Consider the following 19,535-nt stretch of genomic DNA (forward strand, 5'->3'; position numbering starts at 1 on the left):
AAAAAAAAAAAAAAAAAAAAAAAAAAAAAAAAAAAAAAAAAAGATTAAGAAAAATAACATTTTTATTAATTAACTGGTTAATACACTTTTCATTTTTTTAAATTTTTTTGGCCATAAAGCAAGTCTTAATACATTTAAAAAGAGTAAGATCATAGAAAATATGTTCTCTGACCACAATAACAGAAAGAAATTTAGAAAAACTCACAAATGGAAATTAAACACTCTCCTACATAAACAATGGGTAAAAAGAAAACTCAGAGAGAAATTAGAGAGTACTTTGAGATGAAAATCAAAGTGCAACATATCAAAATTTATAGGATGCAGGGCTCATACAGTTCTTAAAGGAAAACTCACACTTGTAAACACCTATATTAAAAATAAGACAAATCTCAAATCAGTAATGTAACTTTTAAAGATAAAGCAAACTAAACCAAAACAATAAGGAAATAACAGATTACAACAGAAATATATGAAATAGGGTTTAGAAAACAATAGAAAAAAGTTAAAAGACCAAAAAGTTAATTCTTTGAAAAGATCAACAAAATTTGTAAACCTTTATCCAGACTGAACAAGAAAAAAAGAGAGAAGTCCAAAATTACTATAATCAGAAATAAAGCCAGGACATTTATTACATTGTCATTACATTTTTTTGTGGTGCAACACTTAGTTTCCTTCTCTTTCTCATTTGCGTTTTTGTTATACGTCTGGGTTTTGTTCTTTCTTGTGTATTCTTGGTAGTGATTATCATTTTTCAGATTCCAGATGCAGAAGTTCCTTGTAGGGCTGGCTATGTGGTGGGAAACTCCTGCAGTTCTTGTTTGTCTGGAAAACACACTTTTTCCCCTCATTTCTAAAAAATAGCCTTGCTAGGTACAATATTCTTGGCTGGCAGGTTTTTTTGTTTGTTTGTTTTGTTTTTTAGAATTTTCAATATATAATCCTATTTTCTTCTAGCCTGTAGAGTTTCTGTTGAGAAGTCTGCTGTTTGTCTAATAGGGGCTTCTTTATAGGTGATTTGATGCTTTTCTCTTGCTTCTTTTAAGATTCTCTTTGTCTTTGAGATTTGCCAGTTTGACTATAATGTGTCTTGGAGAGGATCTTTTTGGGTTGAATCTGTCTGGGCATCTTTGAGTCTCCTGGATCCGAAGGTCTGTGTCTCTCTCTATACCTGGGAAGTTTTCCATTATCATTCCATTGAATATGTTTTCCATGCCTTTTCCTTTCTCCTCCACTTCTGGAACATCCATGATTCAAATGTTTGTGTGCTTAAGGTTGTCAGCTAGCTCTTTTAGATTTTCTCCAATTGTTTAATGACATTTTCCTTTTGTTTTGTATGCCTGAGTTATTTCTAAAAGACTATCTTCAAGATCAGAAATTCTTTCTTCTGCTTGTTCCAGCCTGCTGCTTAAGCTATCAGTTGTGGGTATTTTTATTTAATTAAGTGAATCTTTCAGTCCCATGAGTTCTGCTACATCCTTTTGTAAGGTCGTAATCTCTTTGTAAATCTCCTCCTTCATATCCTGGATTTTTTTTTTCTCATTTTGTTATGTTATCTAACTGAGCCTTCTCATATCTCAGTGAGTTTCCTTAAGATTGTTGCTCAGAATTCCTTTTCAGTCATTTCAACAGTTTCCTTCTTTATAAGGTCTGATATTTGAGAATTATTGTATTCTTTTGGTGGTATCATATTTTCATGGGTTTTCATATTTCTAGTATCTCTACACAGATGTCTGGTCATCTGGTAGAGCGGTTTTTTCTATTACTCTGGTATGGGCTTTGAAGAAAGAGACATCCTCTTCTTTTTCTGGTCTCTGCTGGTGACTCTCTTTGTGTCAACACAATTGAGTGTCTGGTGGGCTACATGCACAGTGGCTGAAGCTATTGCTGTGGCATCAAGCCACTTTTGTGGCAGCTGTGGCAGTGTGGAAGTGGTATTTTTTGTGTGCTGTGTTTCTTGCCTGCTTCTGGGCAGGGGACTCAGTCATTGACTCCTGCCTTAAGACCCCAGACATGCTCTGTTTTTTGCCTATTTCCAGGCAGGGTATATGGCCCCTGGTTCCTGCCTTAGGACACCAGGCATGCTCTGTTTCTTAACTACTGAGGCAGCCCTCAGCTCCTGCTTTAGGACCTTGGATGTGCTCTCTTTCTTGCCTGCTTCTGGGTGGAGTGGGGGCCCTCCTTGGTACACTTTTCTAATTCATTTACATTTGTTTTTTTATACGACAATAGTTTTGAACAATATTTTTATAAAGAGTTTAATAGACAATTTTTTTTCCTCTGGGATTATTTGTTAAGATATTTTTATTAATGATTTATTAGGAATGTTTCACTCAGTTTCACGACTCATTGGTAAAGTAATGTAAATTTTCAGTATTGTTGTTAAATTTTTGAAGATCGCTATCCATTTTTTTTTTTTTTTTGTCAAAGCTAAGCTGATACTTCCAAATATTTCGAGGTGTCTGTTCAGTGACTATTCTTAAATATTCTTTGAATTAATGATTTTCAATAACCATTGTGATATCAATGTCATAATGCCATTATGATTTTTATGTTTCTTCATTTATGGCAGCATTTCATAGAATTTCATAAAACAAATGACTTTACACATAAACATATTCATTGTTTGTAGTGCTTCTATAAGTTGTGATGTACAAACACAGGAATTCCAATCAATTTAATGCCATGTAATTCTCATCAAATATAAAAATTTGACTATCATTTATACTGCATTATTGACCATATTCCTGGAAGGAGAGAATGTCTGTTTTGATGAGGTATTAAGGAGAACAAAATTTGATGATTGGAAGAATTTTCCACGGAGGAGTTCTTGGTTGTGTACATTTCAAACCTCAATTCTCCTCCACTATACACATATTCCATCACCAGGCAGGCTCAGGACCCTGGCTGACACAGGCTCTGGCCCTGTACTTTTGTGACAGAAAATCAGTGTGAAGTTGCACTGGGCTATGGGAGTATTCCAGGAAGGCATTTCTATATCAGGAAAACTAGTAATAACCATATGCAAAAATATCTGTGAGGCACATAATATATGCCTCAAAATCCAAAGAACATATAATGTCAACTCATCTTCTCTTAGCCAGATCCTAAAATGCTCACAGCCACTCCAGTGCCACCAGCAATCAAGGAACGTGTGATGAAAAAGAAGTTGGAATGGAGAGTCTTAACTAATTACAGTTAAAATACCTTCTTTTTTTCCCAAAATATCAAACAAACAAGCAAACAAACAAGTAAGGCTGTATGAACGCATTGCTAAGATCCTTCCCAGAACTTTGAAAGGAGTCCTTGCAAATGAGGGGCACTGAATTAGAAGTTTCATTTCCTTCAGGTGCATCAGCTTCTTAGCACACACCTCATTATGACCAATTCCTGGACAGATACAATGATTTAAAATGTGGATATCTTAATTATACAGAATTCAAAATATAGGCATAAAGATCACTAAGTGATAGAAATTAAGGCTCATCAAGATGAGATAAAGTGAAATATTCAGATGGAGAAGAAACTGTTATTAATTTCAAAAAATCTTTAATTTGGGGGAAATGATATTTATATAATTAAAAATTAATCTCTTAGACATCAAGACACTTATTATTTTGGCAGTTCAGGTCTAATTTTTATTAAATGTATTCCTAATTCAATTTTGTTGTCATTTCACGGTATATATAATAGGTTAAACTTGTCTTGATTATGAACATAAACATTATCATTGTTATACAATGATATAATTTGAGTTGTAGTCTTCTATATACTGATTACCTCAACATTAAATTACCTTAAGCTTTCAAGCTTCTTGAATTGTAGATTTTTAAATAGAAGACTAGCGTATAATCTGCAAAAGGCTAGCTGGAGTACTGTTATCCAGGGAGCTTTTACAGGGCATTATTACTTTAGTGACCCAAGACTTGAGTCGTATTTTTTCTTTCCCAGAAGGTTTCCTGGTGACTATAGAATCAGTGGGAGAATAAGTGAATAATTTATGTATTATTGTGTGTGCATTGATGTGTGCATGCAATGTGATATTTATGAATTTTATTTTAATTAGTAGGATATTAAAGTTTCTTTGGATGAGATTATGATTTATGTGTGCACCACAACTGATTCAAAGCACATTTTTTATCTATATATTTCTCATTATTAGGAAGAACCATGTTTTTGCCATGATGATGTGTTCCACAAAAATCTGCACTCAAATTTATCATCACAGAAGCAAGCAATTGTATCATTTGTGCTGAACTTTTTAACTGAGTTTGTGATAGCATTATCGGTAATGTCTAATGTTTCATATTCATCAAGATGAACTTGTGAACACTTTTAGAGTTCATGAATTGAATGAATTCAAAACATTAATTCAATGAACTAATTTTCTATTTAAAGCATTCTGATCACTCTGATACATAAATGGCATTACCTGATCCTTTTGAAAAGTTCTACTAATAGAGTCAAAATATTAATACCTATCACTTCATTAATAAAAAACATAAGAAAATTTGGAATTAAAAATGGACATTAATTTAGAACAGTTATTTGATCTAAATGAAAAGTCATATTTCAAAGAGGGATATGCAAAGGGTCTTTCTGAATATTAAATTATTTCCTTCAGGCAGAGAATTAATTAATAATTTTGAAGCAGATGCTGATGCCTCTTCAGCTTATTTGTATTTACCGATTTCCATGTGGTGAGTGATATCACTAGAGCTCTCATCATACATGGTAAATGTTAAATATTTCACAAAATTTATGTGTTCATCACCAACTCTTTAAAAAACAGAAATTCCAAACTATTTTCTGTTCTGAAATTCAGAATTATTTTTTATTTAAAGGCATTGTTATATTTAAGATAATTTTTGCTAAAAAGTTCTATTGCAAAATAAGAAAAGTATTAATAAACATAAATATTTATAGATATAAACTATGTTTAATAAAAAAAACATGAGAAAGAGTATTCAAACTATTCACTATATGTTCTAGGCAAAACTGCTCATCCTCTCTTTCTTACTGATTATTTTTCACGTACATCTAACCTACTATTTCTCACAATCTCCACTGACATTATTGATTGCTATATTCGTGCCCCTTTGCATCTTACAGGGAGATATGAGACACAGGGTGGCATAACAGGTATACCAGTTCTTCAAAAGTTGTTACTTGTTCTTATATGTGGAAATAATTGGAAGAGTTATTTTCTGGTGATGTTTTAGATGAAATGATTATATACTAAACTGAGAATTCTATCCACTGGACATGTGTCTCACATATTACTAGGGGATAACATAGCATAAGCTAGATGTGCAAACTGGAGTGCTGCCAAACCCATCATTACTACAGTTTATTGCAATGTGCCCATTAATAATAACACTTAAATTAAAAATAAAACAATCCTGGGCAAATGCTAAATCAGGCTTAATGCTGGGACACCAGGAATAAACCATAAGAGTCCTGGATAAACCTAATTATTATTATCTCAGTAATTGTAAGAATCCATGTGATCTGACCCCTAAGTACTTTTCTAACATGCTACCACCTTTCATTCTGTTCCAGCCAACCTGGCGTTCTTGCTAATGTTTCCCAAACAAGAACAATATTCTCCTATCATGATCCTTTAATCTTGCTCTTCTCTCTGCCTTAAAATCTCTTCTATCAGATGAATACATGGCTTACTCCCTTATCTCCTACTTAGTGAATTCTTCCCTACACATCCTATTTCAAAGAACAACTACAGAACCCTTACCATCAATGCACACTCCTTTGCCACACTCCCTTCTGGCATTAAATATGTGTGTGTGTGTGTGTGTGTGTGTGTGTGTGTGTGTGTGTGTTGTTTATTAATTCAATTTGTATCTTCCTTCACTACACTGGCAGTGCTAAGATTGTTCCTGACTTCTGGTAGCCACTGAATAAATATATGTTGAATCATTTGACATTGTTATTGTTATTAAGGTAAAATTTTACTTTTTACTCAGTAACTGCATTTTATTCTATTTGAGTGTGGACATTTGGATTTTAAAACTAGGTTACTACATGATCATCCATCCTTAAAGGATTCTAAGATAATTATCTACTACAGGCTTTCCTATTTCTTATTTTTACTCATTAGTAAGATATAATTATTTACCTGCCTGGCAAGGGTGATAAACTTGGGCCTCTGCCTCCTGGAGGGGAGATCAAAACCACACCTAGGCCCACCTGAGCCACAGTTAGAGTAGCTGAGGAGTGCTGCATCAGAATTCATGAAAAGAAACTTGGGGCATCCCTTGGCAGCAAGCCCTGGGGTCCCGCAGGCACCCTGAGTCCCTCCCTCATAACCCTTCCATCTTCAAAGCCCTGGAATTCTAGTCTTGTGATGGGAATGGTAGCCTCAAAAGTCTCAAAAATGTCTCAGGGTCATTTTTCCATTGTCTTGATGTATAGCATTTGACTTTCTTCTATCCATATTAATCTCCTTATCAAATGTTCACCTGCCTACACCATTGATGTTCTATCCCAAACACACTTTCTCATTCTTTACAATTTGGCCAAGCTGAGAAGCTTTAGGTTCTGCTTTTATTATTTATTATTATTATTATTATTATTATTATTATTATTATTATTATTATTATCATCATTATTATTATTATTATTATAAATTTTGCCTTCAATTCATTTCTCTCTTCTCACATTTTACTACAAGTGGTCAAGATAAGCCATGTTATACTCTCAACAACTGCTTAGAGATTTCTTCCACCAAATATCCTATTTCATCACTTTCAAGTTCTACCACCCATAAAATACTAGGACACAGAAACAAGTTCTTTGACACTTTGTAGCAAGCATCATCTTTCCTTCAGTTTCTAATACCTTGCTCCTTGTTTCTGTCTGAAACTCATCAGAATGGCCTTTTCCCCAACCATATTCCTACCAACATTCTGTTCCCAACCACACAATCTCAAAGATCGAGGCTCTCTCTATGGCTCTCCTCTTCTTTTGAGCCCTTTACATTGCAGCCTCTAACCATTGCCCAGTTCCAAAGCTGCTTCCACATTTTTAGGTATTTATTACAGCAGCACCCACTTCTCAGTACCGATTTTTGTCTTAGAACATTCTGGCTGCTATAAAACTGTTTGATTTCACAGGGTCACAGCTGGAGAGCAACTCACCTCATGACAAACCATACCTTGAGTCTCACCCATTTCTAATTCAGATGATAGATGAGATTCTGGACTTTAGACTTGTCGGTTGGTGCTCAAACAAGGTAAGACATTTGGGGCTATTAGAGCAAAATAAATGTATGAGAGAAATACATAAATTTTGGGAGGTCAGGGTCAAAATACTATGGTTTCAATGTTTATGTCCCTCCAAAATTCATGTTGAACCTTAATCCCCAATGAAATTGTTCTAAGAGGTGGGGCATTGAGGAGGTTCGTGTGGACCGTGCCCCTTTTCTAAGCAAAAATGACAGATGGCCTAAACAGATAAAAGGTGGAGCCCAAGGGAAGTTAAAGGGGAGGGCTAAGCATAGAGAGGCAAGGCACGTGCACATTTGACCTTTTCAAGGACTGGCCTAAGCTTGGAAATCCCTGCCTGCTAAGCATATAAATATGATCTTTTGTGTTACAGTAGACGGAACTGCGTGACAGAACCCCTGCTGTGTGTATGTGTGTGTTTGTTCCCTATCTGGGAGAGCAGTGGCATGCTCACCCATCTCTTGGAATCTCTTTTCGCCCCATGTCCTGGGGGGGAGAAAAGGGCAATCCCTTTGGCCCCAACCCTCTGGGGAAAGGAAAAACCTGTTGGGGTCCCGTGAGGCTGCCAGAGACGCCCAACAGTTCAACCTCAGTAATGGGATTAGTGACCTTATAAAAAGTCTCAAAGGAAATACCTAGTTTTTTTTTTTTTTTCTATTCTCTGCCATGCAAGGACACAACATTCATGGCATCTGGAGGATTCATCAAGAAGGCACTGTCGTGGAAGCAGAGAGTGAGCCTTGACCAGAGACCAAATCTGCTGGTGCCTTGATCTTGGACTTTCCAGTCTCCAGAAATGTGAGAAATAAATTTCTGTTGTGTACAAATTACTCAGTTTAAGATATTTTGTTTGTTATAGCAGCAAGAATGCAATAAAACACAGGTAAAGGATACATACAATTAAGTTGGTCATTTCTAATGGCCAATTCAGGAGGAACTGTTTTTTTTTAGAGTGTTCCAAGAATTTGGATAATCAGTAACTCCTAAACAGTGACACATAAATCTCTATTCTACTTGCTATTCAGCCAACTGATTTTCCTTTTTCTATGATTTGAGTAATAAACATTTATAGTTTTCAACATCTTTAAAGTCATAATGCATTTGTTAATATTTTTAAAAAGTGACTAAAGACTTGTAACGCCCAAAATGAAGGAATTCTTGGGCAAGGCAAGCAATTATGTGACTTTGCTAATTGTGGCAGCATGTTATGATTTTGTTATGTTTATTAACATACAGATCTTTAATGTAGAAGCATAAACCAATTTTCAATGTCAATCACTCCAGTGACCAAGGCAGAGTCAGAAATATGTTTACACATTTAATTGGGGGAGGGCTTACAGAATCATTTGCATCATATTTTATGGTTAATCATAAGGAAGTATGGGTGAACTGAATGCTTCACTTTTTACATTAATAAAGAACATTTTTTTTTTTATTTCTAGTAGAGCTGGATTGAATTTTGATGAACATTTTCTTAGTCTATTGAGGATTTTCTCTCTGACAAGATTTGAAACAAGAGACATTTGTAAAAGATCATAAGCTCTGATTCAAGAGGGATGTTACTTAAATAAAATATGGTAGAAATTTTGTTACATAAAATGATATTTTAAACTAAGAAAGTAATGAAATCTGTGGAATCTATTATGTGTTTTCTAAGTTACACCTTTATTTTAACAGTAAAATATATTCCAAGGCTTAACTATAGAAATATGTATGATATTTGAAATATGTGAATTTGTAGGTTGACAGTTAAATTTTATTTTAAAAATTATATACGTTTTGCATTTAGTTAAGCTAGGTGAAACCAATGATTTCTATACGGCACTTTTCTCACAAGCAATTAGTTGTACCTAATTATGCTGAACAATCTGGAAAATATTTTAAAAAGAGTTATCTTGAATTTTATTTCAGTTCAAAAAATTGAATAAATAGTTGTTATTTTTTACGTTAATTTTTTTAGAGATATATGAGAATAGACCATCTGTACTTTCATAAAGCATAGAGGCAGAAAGGAAGAAGCAGTCACAAGTACACAAAAACTTGATATTAACTTTTTATAAGTCACATTAGCATGTGAATTGGTGTATAGTTAGAGATGTGCATATTTATTTTAACGTTGTAAAGGAAAGAAAAATCTTAACATTCCATGAAGACCAGAGAGAAATTTGTATTTTATATTTATCTTTCCCAACTAATTTTTGCCTCTAAATAATTTATTCAATTATATTGCAATATGCACCGTCAGGAAGAAAACAACAGACTTGAATTTCAGACATCTTGAAACTGAATAGTCAGAATCAGAGATAGAATTCACATAAGGAGATATGTGTATAATGAAAACAAACAAACATACACCCAATTTCAGTCTTGAAAACAATTAAATATAAAAAAAAATGTATATGAAATACCCAGAGAGTTTTGGTATTTATTAGAAAATTCACACTGGGAGTAGTTTTACACATCAAGATAATCATCTGCTGTTATAAACAAAGTGTTAGAAAAAGACAAAATAAAGATGGTATGACAGAAGATGCATACAAAAAGTGTAAAATAATTTGATATGGTAAAGAGGAAAAATGGAAAAAAAGAAATTAAAAGAATGAACGACTGCAGGTTCAAGGTGGCAGATAAACTATATATTTAAATGAAGTAAATGTATTCTAGCATAGGAAAAGTAGTAAACCAGCAATGATGACAAAACTAAAATGTATAAATCACAAAAAGTATTAAATTAATAGAGAGACCTTACAGAATAAAGCAAGTTATAGAGCAATACACTGAAATGAAACCATTGCAAAAAGACACTCTCCCAGAAAACCCATGATTGGAAAACACAGCTAGAAACAGGGATGGGAGCGGTTCCAAGTGAGCAAGTCAGCAGGACTAGGTGAAGGGTATACATAACCTGGCCAGAGTCCCCACACAGAGCAATTGCCTGTGACATTTGCTTTTAGGATAACAACAGAGGAGCAGCTTTCTATTAGGAGTGGGGTCTGCCACTGTTATGCAATGTGGGCATTGGCACCAGAGAAAAATGGGACATCCTTACATTGATAATGATGAAACTAGAAATTTAAGACTATTCCATTCAAATTCTTTTTTTAAAAAAACTTGGGACATAAACTTAACACATTGGGGAGTAAATGTCACCAAATTTAAAGAGAATAATTAGAGAATATGGTATATAAGAATCAACAAATGGAATACTGAAGCTAAGTCAAGGGCAGCAATATTCTAAAATACATATCATTTTATCATATATGAAGTAAATCAAGTCAGTGGTGAAACAGTGACTAAGGAGCAGCTCTTATTGAGACAAGCAGACTTAAATTTGAGGGAAAAATGTGTTCCATGTCTAAGACATATATATCTGTCAAGCTTTTCTAAGAAAAATGAAATTTATAAAGCTTAAAGGTCAAAAATGTAAAACAAAATTTAATAAAAGTACAAAAATAAAACATTAAAAAAAAATTTCAATAATCCTGGCTTGGGGAAAGTTTTTCCTAAAACATAAAAAATTGTGAAATCATTCAGCATAGAATTGGCAGATGAAAATTTTATGTTTATATGGACAAAAAGAAAGAAGAAAAAAATATAAACTGAAAGCACAAAGAACAAACTGGAAGAAAACATTTGCAGCATACATAATGACATTATTTATATAATGGTATCCTAAAATGAATATGAAAAAGACAAACGAATAAAAAGGAAAACAGGCAAATAAAAGAACACACGGTTTTGGAAGAAATATAAAGTTTAGTGTTATAAAAATAGATATTTGTGTGGAGTATCTTTTGTTTTGGCCTTATTTGATTATGGGGAATCATATTACTGATTACAGTTTTGGTAGATTTAGCAAACAAGGTAACCAACTGTATTGACTCAAACAATGAGATAGTCACTTAAAGTTAGTCAGTGAGATAATTTTTCTTTGGAATTTGAATCATTAGCAGAGAGACAACCTACAAAATGGCAGTGCAAAAGACTAATGGTTTTCTAAAAATTTCAAGTAATTGTTATAAATTGGAAAATTATGTCCTATAACACCTATTATACAGCAATCAATCTACTAAATCAGTGGTTCTCAGTGCTACTTGTACATAATCACCTGGCAAGCTTTTAAGAAATTCAAACACCTGGTCAGACCTCAGATATTCTGAATCTGGCTACACAGACCCTGCCCCAACCCACCCCCAGCCCTGACCTCAATCTATACCTATTACTTCATAAGAATTTCTCTATTTCCATTTTTTAAGTATGAAAAAAAGAAAAAAAAAACTGGTTTACCAATACCTTAAATGCCTTCTCATATGTTTTATCAGGGGGAAGCAATTGGTCAAATAGAACATTGAAGTAGCGAGTGAAGACTGTTATCTAGTCACTGGGAGCATATAAGTGGTGTACTATCCAACAACTGTAGTATGTGCACCAAACTACATGGTGCTGTTTTTACCCATGTCACAATACATGGCTCTAGGATCCAAAGGTAAAGCTTGAGTAATGAAACTTACAATTGCATTTAATATTCACTACAATGGTCATTTTTGTGTGTGTTAACCTGGCTGGGCCACAGGGTGCCCAGATATTTAATCAAACATTACTCTGGTTGTTTCTGTGAGGTTGTTTTTAGATAAGATTAACATTTCAATGACAGACTGAGTAAAACAGATCACCTACCATAATGAAGATAGGCCTCATTCAATCAGTTAAAGGTGTGAATAAACAAAAGTCTGACCCTCCCTTATGTAAGAGAGCATTCGCCTGCCTGACGGTCTCAGAACTGAGCTTTTCCTGGTTCTACAGCAACCTGCTAGTCTTGAACTGGGACATCAGCTTTTCAGATTTTGGACTTGCTAGCCTCCATAATCTTGTGAGCCAATTTTTTTAAATAAATTATTCTTAAACTTCTCTCTCTCTCTCTCTCTCTCTGTTTCTCTAGAGAACACTGGTTCTTTTTCTCTGAAGAAAATTGACTAATACACCCACTTTCAAACATTTGCTTCCCATCCTCTTGGTTTTGAGCTCATATGACTTAGAGGTTTTAAAACTAAGGAGAAAGAGGTACATGTCACCATATAAGACAAAGTTTTCATTAAATTAGATGCTAAAACTGTCACTTGGACATTCTGAGACTCTTCATATCCCTTGGCAAACAGGCAAAAAGGAAGATATGATGTTTACTGGTATAATTGACTCCAATTACCAAGGGGAAATTGGTTTGTTGCCATGCAGTGAGAATAGGGAGTACTTGTAGGATCTCTATTGCTATCATTGGTTTAGTTATTATGGGCTAGGTTACATGGATTAACAAGCAACCCAAAATCTTAGTGGCATAACCTTACAAAAGGCTTTTTTATCACTCATTATATATGGGTCATGGAAGCTCTCTTTCCATGTTTCCACTCAATGATCCAAGCTAATAATTGATAGAGTCAATATCTACAATATTGATGGTCACTGTGGAAATAAAGCATGCCCACAGTTTAATCTGAGAGAAAGCTATATGGCTGCTCAATATCTAAAGTGAAAGGAAGTACAGTCAAATCAAGTAACTAGAAGGAGACCTGGAAACACTAGATAGACAACACTAAAAATGTCATGTACCAACTTGCCTATCAGTAAAGGCAAATGAGAAACAAATGCGGCCCTATATAAATAATGTTACCAAAGTCTCAGATTTATCACATAAAAACATTTACTTCCCTTTACTAGGTAAAAATGTTCAACCAACTGACATATAGGCAGGAGAAATATTTTTAAGTTCCAGCTACAACTTTCAACCAGTTGTAAAATCAGGGCTGTAGACTTTACATGCATTTCATTGTTTATATTATTAAAAATACTATTTAATTAATTTTATATTTGTAGTTGTAATTTTTTCCTTACATTCTTTTGAGACCATTGGATAATGAGAAAATAGAATAGCCATCCCAGAGATATTTTCAGAAAATCAAAACTTGAAGTTGGATATAGTAACTTTGGGTAGTCTACATATAGGAAGACACAAGTGTCTTTTCAGTTATACAAGTATGTTCAGTAGCAGCAATATGTTGAGTGGTCTAACTTTTATTCAACTTATAACTTCAGAAAAGATGGAATGTTGGTTAGCCCAATTGTTGGACTTTGGTGGACAACTCTTGTTTATTCCTACCAAGAATTCACTTTTCATACCCAAGTTATAGAATCCTTATTGGCATTAAGGAAACAAACCATTTAGACATTCTTAATAGGACTGTCAGTTGAGATGAATATCTCAAGATAAACCAATACATATGCTTTTCCCTGGGATTTGAACCTTGAGCAGAGAAATAAGACTACCTAAAACAATTGAAATCAATTTCTCTCAACAATAATTTTCAGGGGACTTTTGTTCTTTTATTCCTGATACTCTGTTTCCTCAATTTGTCCTGACTCCTATTTTTCTGAAACATCATTCTTTATTTTTACATTAATTCATAATTTTTCAGTAAATTTTATTTGGGATAATAAACCAGAGGACATTTCTGTTGCCTATAGAAAAGTAAGTATAATTAATACAATACTCAAGTTGGTAATTAATCAGAGACATACAAATAAAAATGGCAGGGATATATTTTCACCTATCACATGGAACAAAAATGAGAATTACTGAAAATAGCCAGTTTAAGGGAGCTTGTGGGAAATAAGCATTATTATACACTGTTGCTGAAATTATCGTCTAACACAAATTTTTTAGATAGCAATTTGGATGAACATGACACAATTAAAGTTGAAAATATTCTCAGTCAAGTGATTCTGCCTATAGCAATTTATTCTATGAAAACATTTGAACATGTTTCCAAAAATGCACAGATAAATGATCAAAATTAATTTAGCATGTTTGGTAACAACTGAAAAAAAAAAACAACAAAAATACGAGCTATCTAAATATCCTTCAAGAATGAAATAGCTAACAAAATTATAGAATATTGTGGATGCTCTGATTTGAATATGGTTTGTCCACACCAAAACTCATGTTGAGGCTTGGCACCCAATGTGGCAGTGTTGGGAGGTAGAACCTTTAAGAGGTGTGGCCTAATGGGAAGTGTTTGCTTCACGTGGGCTCTGCCCCTGTGGGTGGCTTGGCGCCTTTCTCTCGAAGTGAGCAAGGGAGTGAGTTAGTGGTGAGTTCTCACTCTCACATCTAGTCATGTAAGAGTGAGAACTTACCACTAACTCACTCACTCCTACATGACTGGATTAGTTGTCTTGGGACTCAGTCAGTCCTCAGGAAAGCAGGGTGTTATAAAGGAAGGACCTCTTTCATGTTTTGCTTCTTTGTATTTGTCTGCTTCCACTTCGACCTTCTACCATGTTATGATGCAGCATGAAGCCCTCATTAGAAACCAAGCAGATGCTGGTGCCATGCTTCTTGGACTTTCCTGTCTTTCAGAATCATGAGCCAAATAAACCTCTTTTCTTTATAAAGTACCCAGTCTCAAATATTCTGTTACAGCAACACAAAATGGACTAAGATAGTACAGCTTTTAGAAATAAACGAAACACTGAAATGGAACAATGCCCATCACATGCTTTGAAGTAAAAAAAGAAAACTGCAGAGCAATATAAAATCTGTACTCCAGGTTTATGTAAAAGCTATTTATCCTAAATATACATGTGTGTGTACAAATGCATTATAGATAGATAGGAATACATTAGTTTGTATGTGTATATGAGACCATTTGGGAAAATATACCTAAGCCAAAGCAATGGTAATCCCTGAGGAGTGGTAGTGCTTGAACAGATAAAGACATGCTCATCAAAAAACAAGTCATAGTGAAAAGTGTAACTTCAAATAACAATATCTCTAGATGTGTCAGACTGTTTAATTATTTAGTATTAAGTGAGGTAATGGTAATGATATTATCCTTGGACTTACCCTGGCATCGGTCCATTTCCAGCAAGACTGTAAACCTGACGAGGATTTAGTAGATACTGGAATTTTCTGTAAATTCTATAAAGATGAAAATATGTTTAAAAAAAGTTAATTTAGTGATACTCAATAATTTTAAAATGAGTAGCATCCCTTAATATTATAAATATATATGGTTATAGTTAAAGATATTTGCTAAGTTTTGCATTAATAGTATTAGTAGTATAACAGATCAATAGGAACTAATGGTTCTTTAAAGAGGGCTTAGTAGCCATTATAAAGGCAAATATAGCCTATAAGTTAGAAATAATGCTTGCATTCTAAATATGCATATGCATTTAGAATATTATCTAACCCTCTTTTGAGCATTGTTTGTCTAACTAATTAGATTTCTAATAAATATTTTTAAAAATATTTCAGCATAAAATTCCTTAAATATCTTCTCTCAGTAGATCCTTGTGAATAGATTCTTCTCTTCATAGAACTCAATATTAGGTTATTGGACCAACTTAATAGAAATGAACATTATCTTTCCCACATATAAAATGGGGTCCTACACTTTATATGTGTGTATGTAAGCAAAGAATGTGGCCTCACCCGACCTAATTATTTCACGTGAACAACAATCTTGATCAATTAGCTCACAAAATTGCTAAACTGTTTCCACAGGCATGTACTAAATAATTCTTTTTTTTTTTTTTTTTCTGAGAGAAATCAATCTTCGTATGACTAATGCAACAGGAATGTTTGCTAAGTACACACATATCCCACATGGTTAGAATTCTTAGACAAAATTTTAAAAGTGAAGGGATGTATTTAGTCTTTTAAATTAGTTTTTATATACATTTGGAAATATTACTACATATTTTATAAACACATTCAAATGGTATTTGCTGATAGAAACTTTCAAAATATGCTATGTAATATCTACTTGTATTATCTCGAGTTGTTCTAAATACCTCTTTTCTCCGGCATCTAAACCACATTAGTAGGGAATCCTGTGCCTTCTCACTGAGAAATGTTTATCAAACTTGGCTAATTCATCCCACTACCTTAGTTCAGGCCTTCACATTCTCTCACCAGCTCCACAAATTCTTGGCAATCCAGCCCTCTCCTATACTGCTGTTTGAGTACAGTCATGTTGTTTCCATGATGGAAAGGTCCTGCTAGAGTCAAGTTACTGACAATAACAAATTCAATGAGCACCTTCAATGTATGGTCTCACTCTTCCCATCCTTGCCCATAAAGATTAATGTTGGTAAATTCCTCCTGGCTGACACCATGCCCTTTCACAAATCGATATTTCTCCTTCCTCCATCTGGCAAATATCTACGTATATAAGAACCAATACAAAAGCTACTAATTCTATGAAGACTTGGCAGTTTTCAGAGATAGTTATTCCCTCCTCAGAATTTCCATAGCACCTTTATTTTAAACATTTCTAGTTTAACATTTACCATGTGGTAATATAATATATCTGTTTATGTGCTTGCCTCCCTACATGACTGTGTCTTATGGCTTTTATTCCTAGTATCTAGTAGAGTTTGGATTCACCCAGGGGTTGCTGTCTGAATGAATGATAGGTGAACACTTTCACACATGTTGACTGGTATGGGAAACTTGATGTGAATATGGAATTCTGTGACCTTTTGAAACGTATCTAACATATCCAAGTTGTAAAAGCCAAAAAATTTTGAAGAGAAAATATTGAATGGAATCCTACCGTGAAAGGTGCCTCTTATGCATGCAGGAACATTTATGTTTGCATTCATAATAGATCTCCTTGAAAACATATTTACATTTCACTTGACTTTGAATGGTCCCCTTCAGTGTATAAAGAACAAAACACAAGTGGGTGTGCATATAGGAGTACTCAAATATCCTCCCTGCCTCCATTAAGATTAATTTCCTTATGACTTTAGTGTATCAATATATATGTATGTATTTTTTTTTCCTTTTTGTCTTTTTTACTGACCGGTAACGGGATTGCAACCCTCAGTGTTGCGCCCACACCGCGCTCAGCCAGTGAGCGGGAACCGGTCTCCACATGAGATCCGAACCCTCGGCGGGAGCGCCGCTGCACTCCCAAGTGGCGCACTCTCCAGTGCGCCACCGGGCCAGCCCTATGTATGTATTTTTAACTTAAAGAAAAAAAGATGGCAGGTATTCCACTAAAGATCATTTTCCATGATTAATGTTATCTTAATTTGACGGAAATTTATTTTCCTTTGAAAAAATGTTTTCTAATTCCTTGTGAAAAGTTCACTTTTTTATGACATCCATTTTATATATATAAATAATGACAGACAAGCAGTAAAAAAGAAAATAATTTAGTCATTATTTAATTACTACTTCATAGCTCTATGAGTAAGGAAACTATTCTGTTTAATAAAGTATTGTGAATATTTTAAATTATTAAGCCATTATTTATTTAAAATAATTTCTATCACATTGGCATAGTTAAAACATAACTATATGTTGAAAAATGGGAAAAATTATCCTTTTTAAGTAGAAATAATATTTTGTTCACTGAAAAATGAAGAATACTCTATTTCATTGAAATAAAGCTGGAAAAGCTGGAATGTTTAATGATAGGAGTGAAAATTACTTTATGAAATTCCATTACTGATGGAAACATTTCAACTTTGTTATTTGGTGAACAACAAAGAAAATTTGTCTTATTGTTATAATGTTTGTGAGTGCTTTCACCTGTTTGCTTATTCTTGATTGGGATCAGGAAAGACATCTAGAAAGCATAAGGCTGGTATAACTGCATTTTGTTTATGACAGTCTTCTTTAATAGATTACTCTTTAATGTAGTATTTTTCATATTTGCATTAAGTATTATAATTTCATCATTAATTCATTACAAAAATGAAATTTTGTGTTCTCAGCTAGGAATACTGAGATACTTGACAATGCAGCTCATTATTATTCAGATTAAATATACTGTGCTTCTCCAGGAAATATGGCATCATGTTCTCCAAAATGCACATCATTATAATATATCTTCCCTAGAAGTCAGATATAAATTCTGTTCCTTAGTGCTGGGTTATGATTTACCTGGAGTCACCTTGTTGACCCTTTAGAGAACAAATTTTCATTTGACAACATTTTTGAAGTCACATTTTATGCAAAGCTCTTTTTCAAGGGCTGGGGTGATAGGTGGGGTAGAGAGAATTTATACACCTGAGTTATAACAATAAAAATATTTACAAAAGACAATTATATTAAAATTCCAACTATAAAACAAGGAGAGATTATATTAATATATTACATGTAGATGTTAGCATCATTTACATCACATTAAAATTAGTAAATGGTGAAGAATGCTTTTAAATATTTTTACATCATAATTTTAGTTTATCTTTTTACATATATATATATGACATAGAAAACAAAGATTGTTTTTAAAAACATACCGTTCTCCTTGCTTCCCACCACTTTTGGGGTTCACAAAAACTAAAAGTGGATGAGTACCAGGAATGGGAGTAATCTAGAAGAAAAGGTGGATATATGGACAAATTATTAGTCACAAGATATATGAAGAAGAATCCTTATTTCTAAGTCGTTTAATACCAATAAGTGAATTCAATAATATTACTGTTTCTTTCTGTCATGTATGTCTTTCTGTCTATCTATCCATACCAACAGGAATACCCCTCTGCAAAGATAGGTAGGCCTAGCTAGGTATACAGCAGAGGGGAAGACTGTTAAGAAGGAGAAATAACATTTGTAATAGCTATGAGATAAAAACAGAAGTTACCGTTTGCGGGACAGTGAGCAAACCAGCCGAATTTGAGCAGAATTTGAGGGGAAAAAGATTAGAGGCAAAGAAAGATATCTCATCATAGAGAGCCCTTCTTTACAGAGGACCCTAATATAGAGCTTCATGGCATATGTGGAATCCACCTTCCCAACCACTTGTGACCTAGAAACTCAATAAGATGGCTTGAGCTCCCTTTTGGCCTAAAACTCCCTCTCTACACAATCTTTCTCAATGCACAATCTTCCCAATTTTTCTTTCCCAGCTTGGTAAGTAAACTGCCAGTTAACGACATCCATTTGCTAAATAGGAGTCCATTAAATCTGGTCTCTCTGCCACTTAAGAACTGCCTATGTTCCTTCTATATGCCCCATGCTGCCGTCACCACTACTCACTTCTGTGTTGAAGAAAGACAAAGTGCCTGTCGTAATGGAGGTTATATTCTCGTGGAGAGATATACAATAAATAAACATACATTTAGTAGTGAAACTTGCGATGAAGGGAAAGAAAGCAGGTAAGGTGATAGCACTTAATGTATGGGGGATAGGGTTGTTTTAGGTAGAATGGCAAAGGCGAACTTGTTTATTTTACCTGACTTCCATGTTGAGGTAGACTCTTTTAAACAAAAATATTTGTA

General features: G+C 34.0%; 1 protein-coding gene across 1 annotated transcript in view; it reads right to left on the minus strand.

Moving 5' to 3' along the window:
- DGKB (diacylglycerol kinase, beta 90kDa) overlaps window positions 1–19,535 on the minus strand; it is a 551,962-nt gene that overhangs the window by 425,567 nt on the left and 106,860 nt on the right. Inside the window, exons 15-16 of the mRNA XM_008578087.1 lie at window positions 18,555–18,628; window positions 15,139–15,213 (exon numbers count right to left, since the gene is read on the minus strand). Of these exons, the coding sequence (XP_008576309.1) occupies window positions 15,139–15,213; window positions 18,555–18,628 (149 nt within the window). The remainder of the gene's footprint in view (window positions 1–15,138; window positions 15,214–18,554; window positions 18,629–19,535) is intronic.

This window comes from Galeopterus variegatus, unplaced genomic scaffold (assembly GCF_000696425.1).
Source record: "Galeopterus variegatus unplaced genomic scaffold, G_variegatus-3.0.2 Scaffold72, whole genome shotgun sequence".
In the NCBI taxonomy this organism is placed as follows: domain Eukaryota; kingdom Metazoa; phylum Chordata; class Mammalia; order Dermoptera; family Cynocephalidae; genus Galeopterus; species Galeopterus variegatus.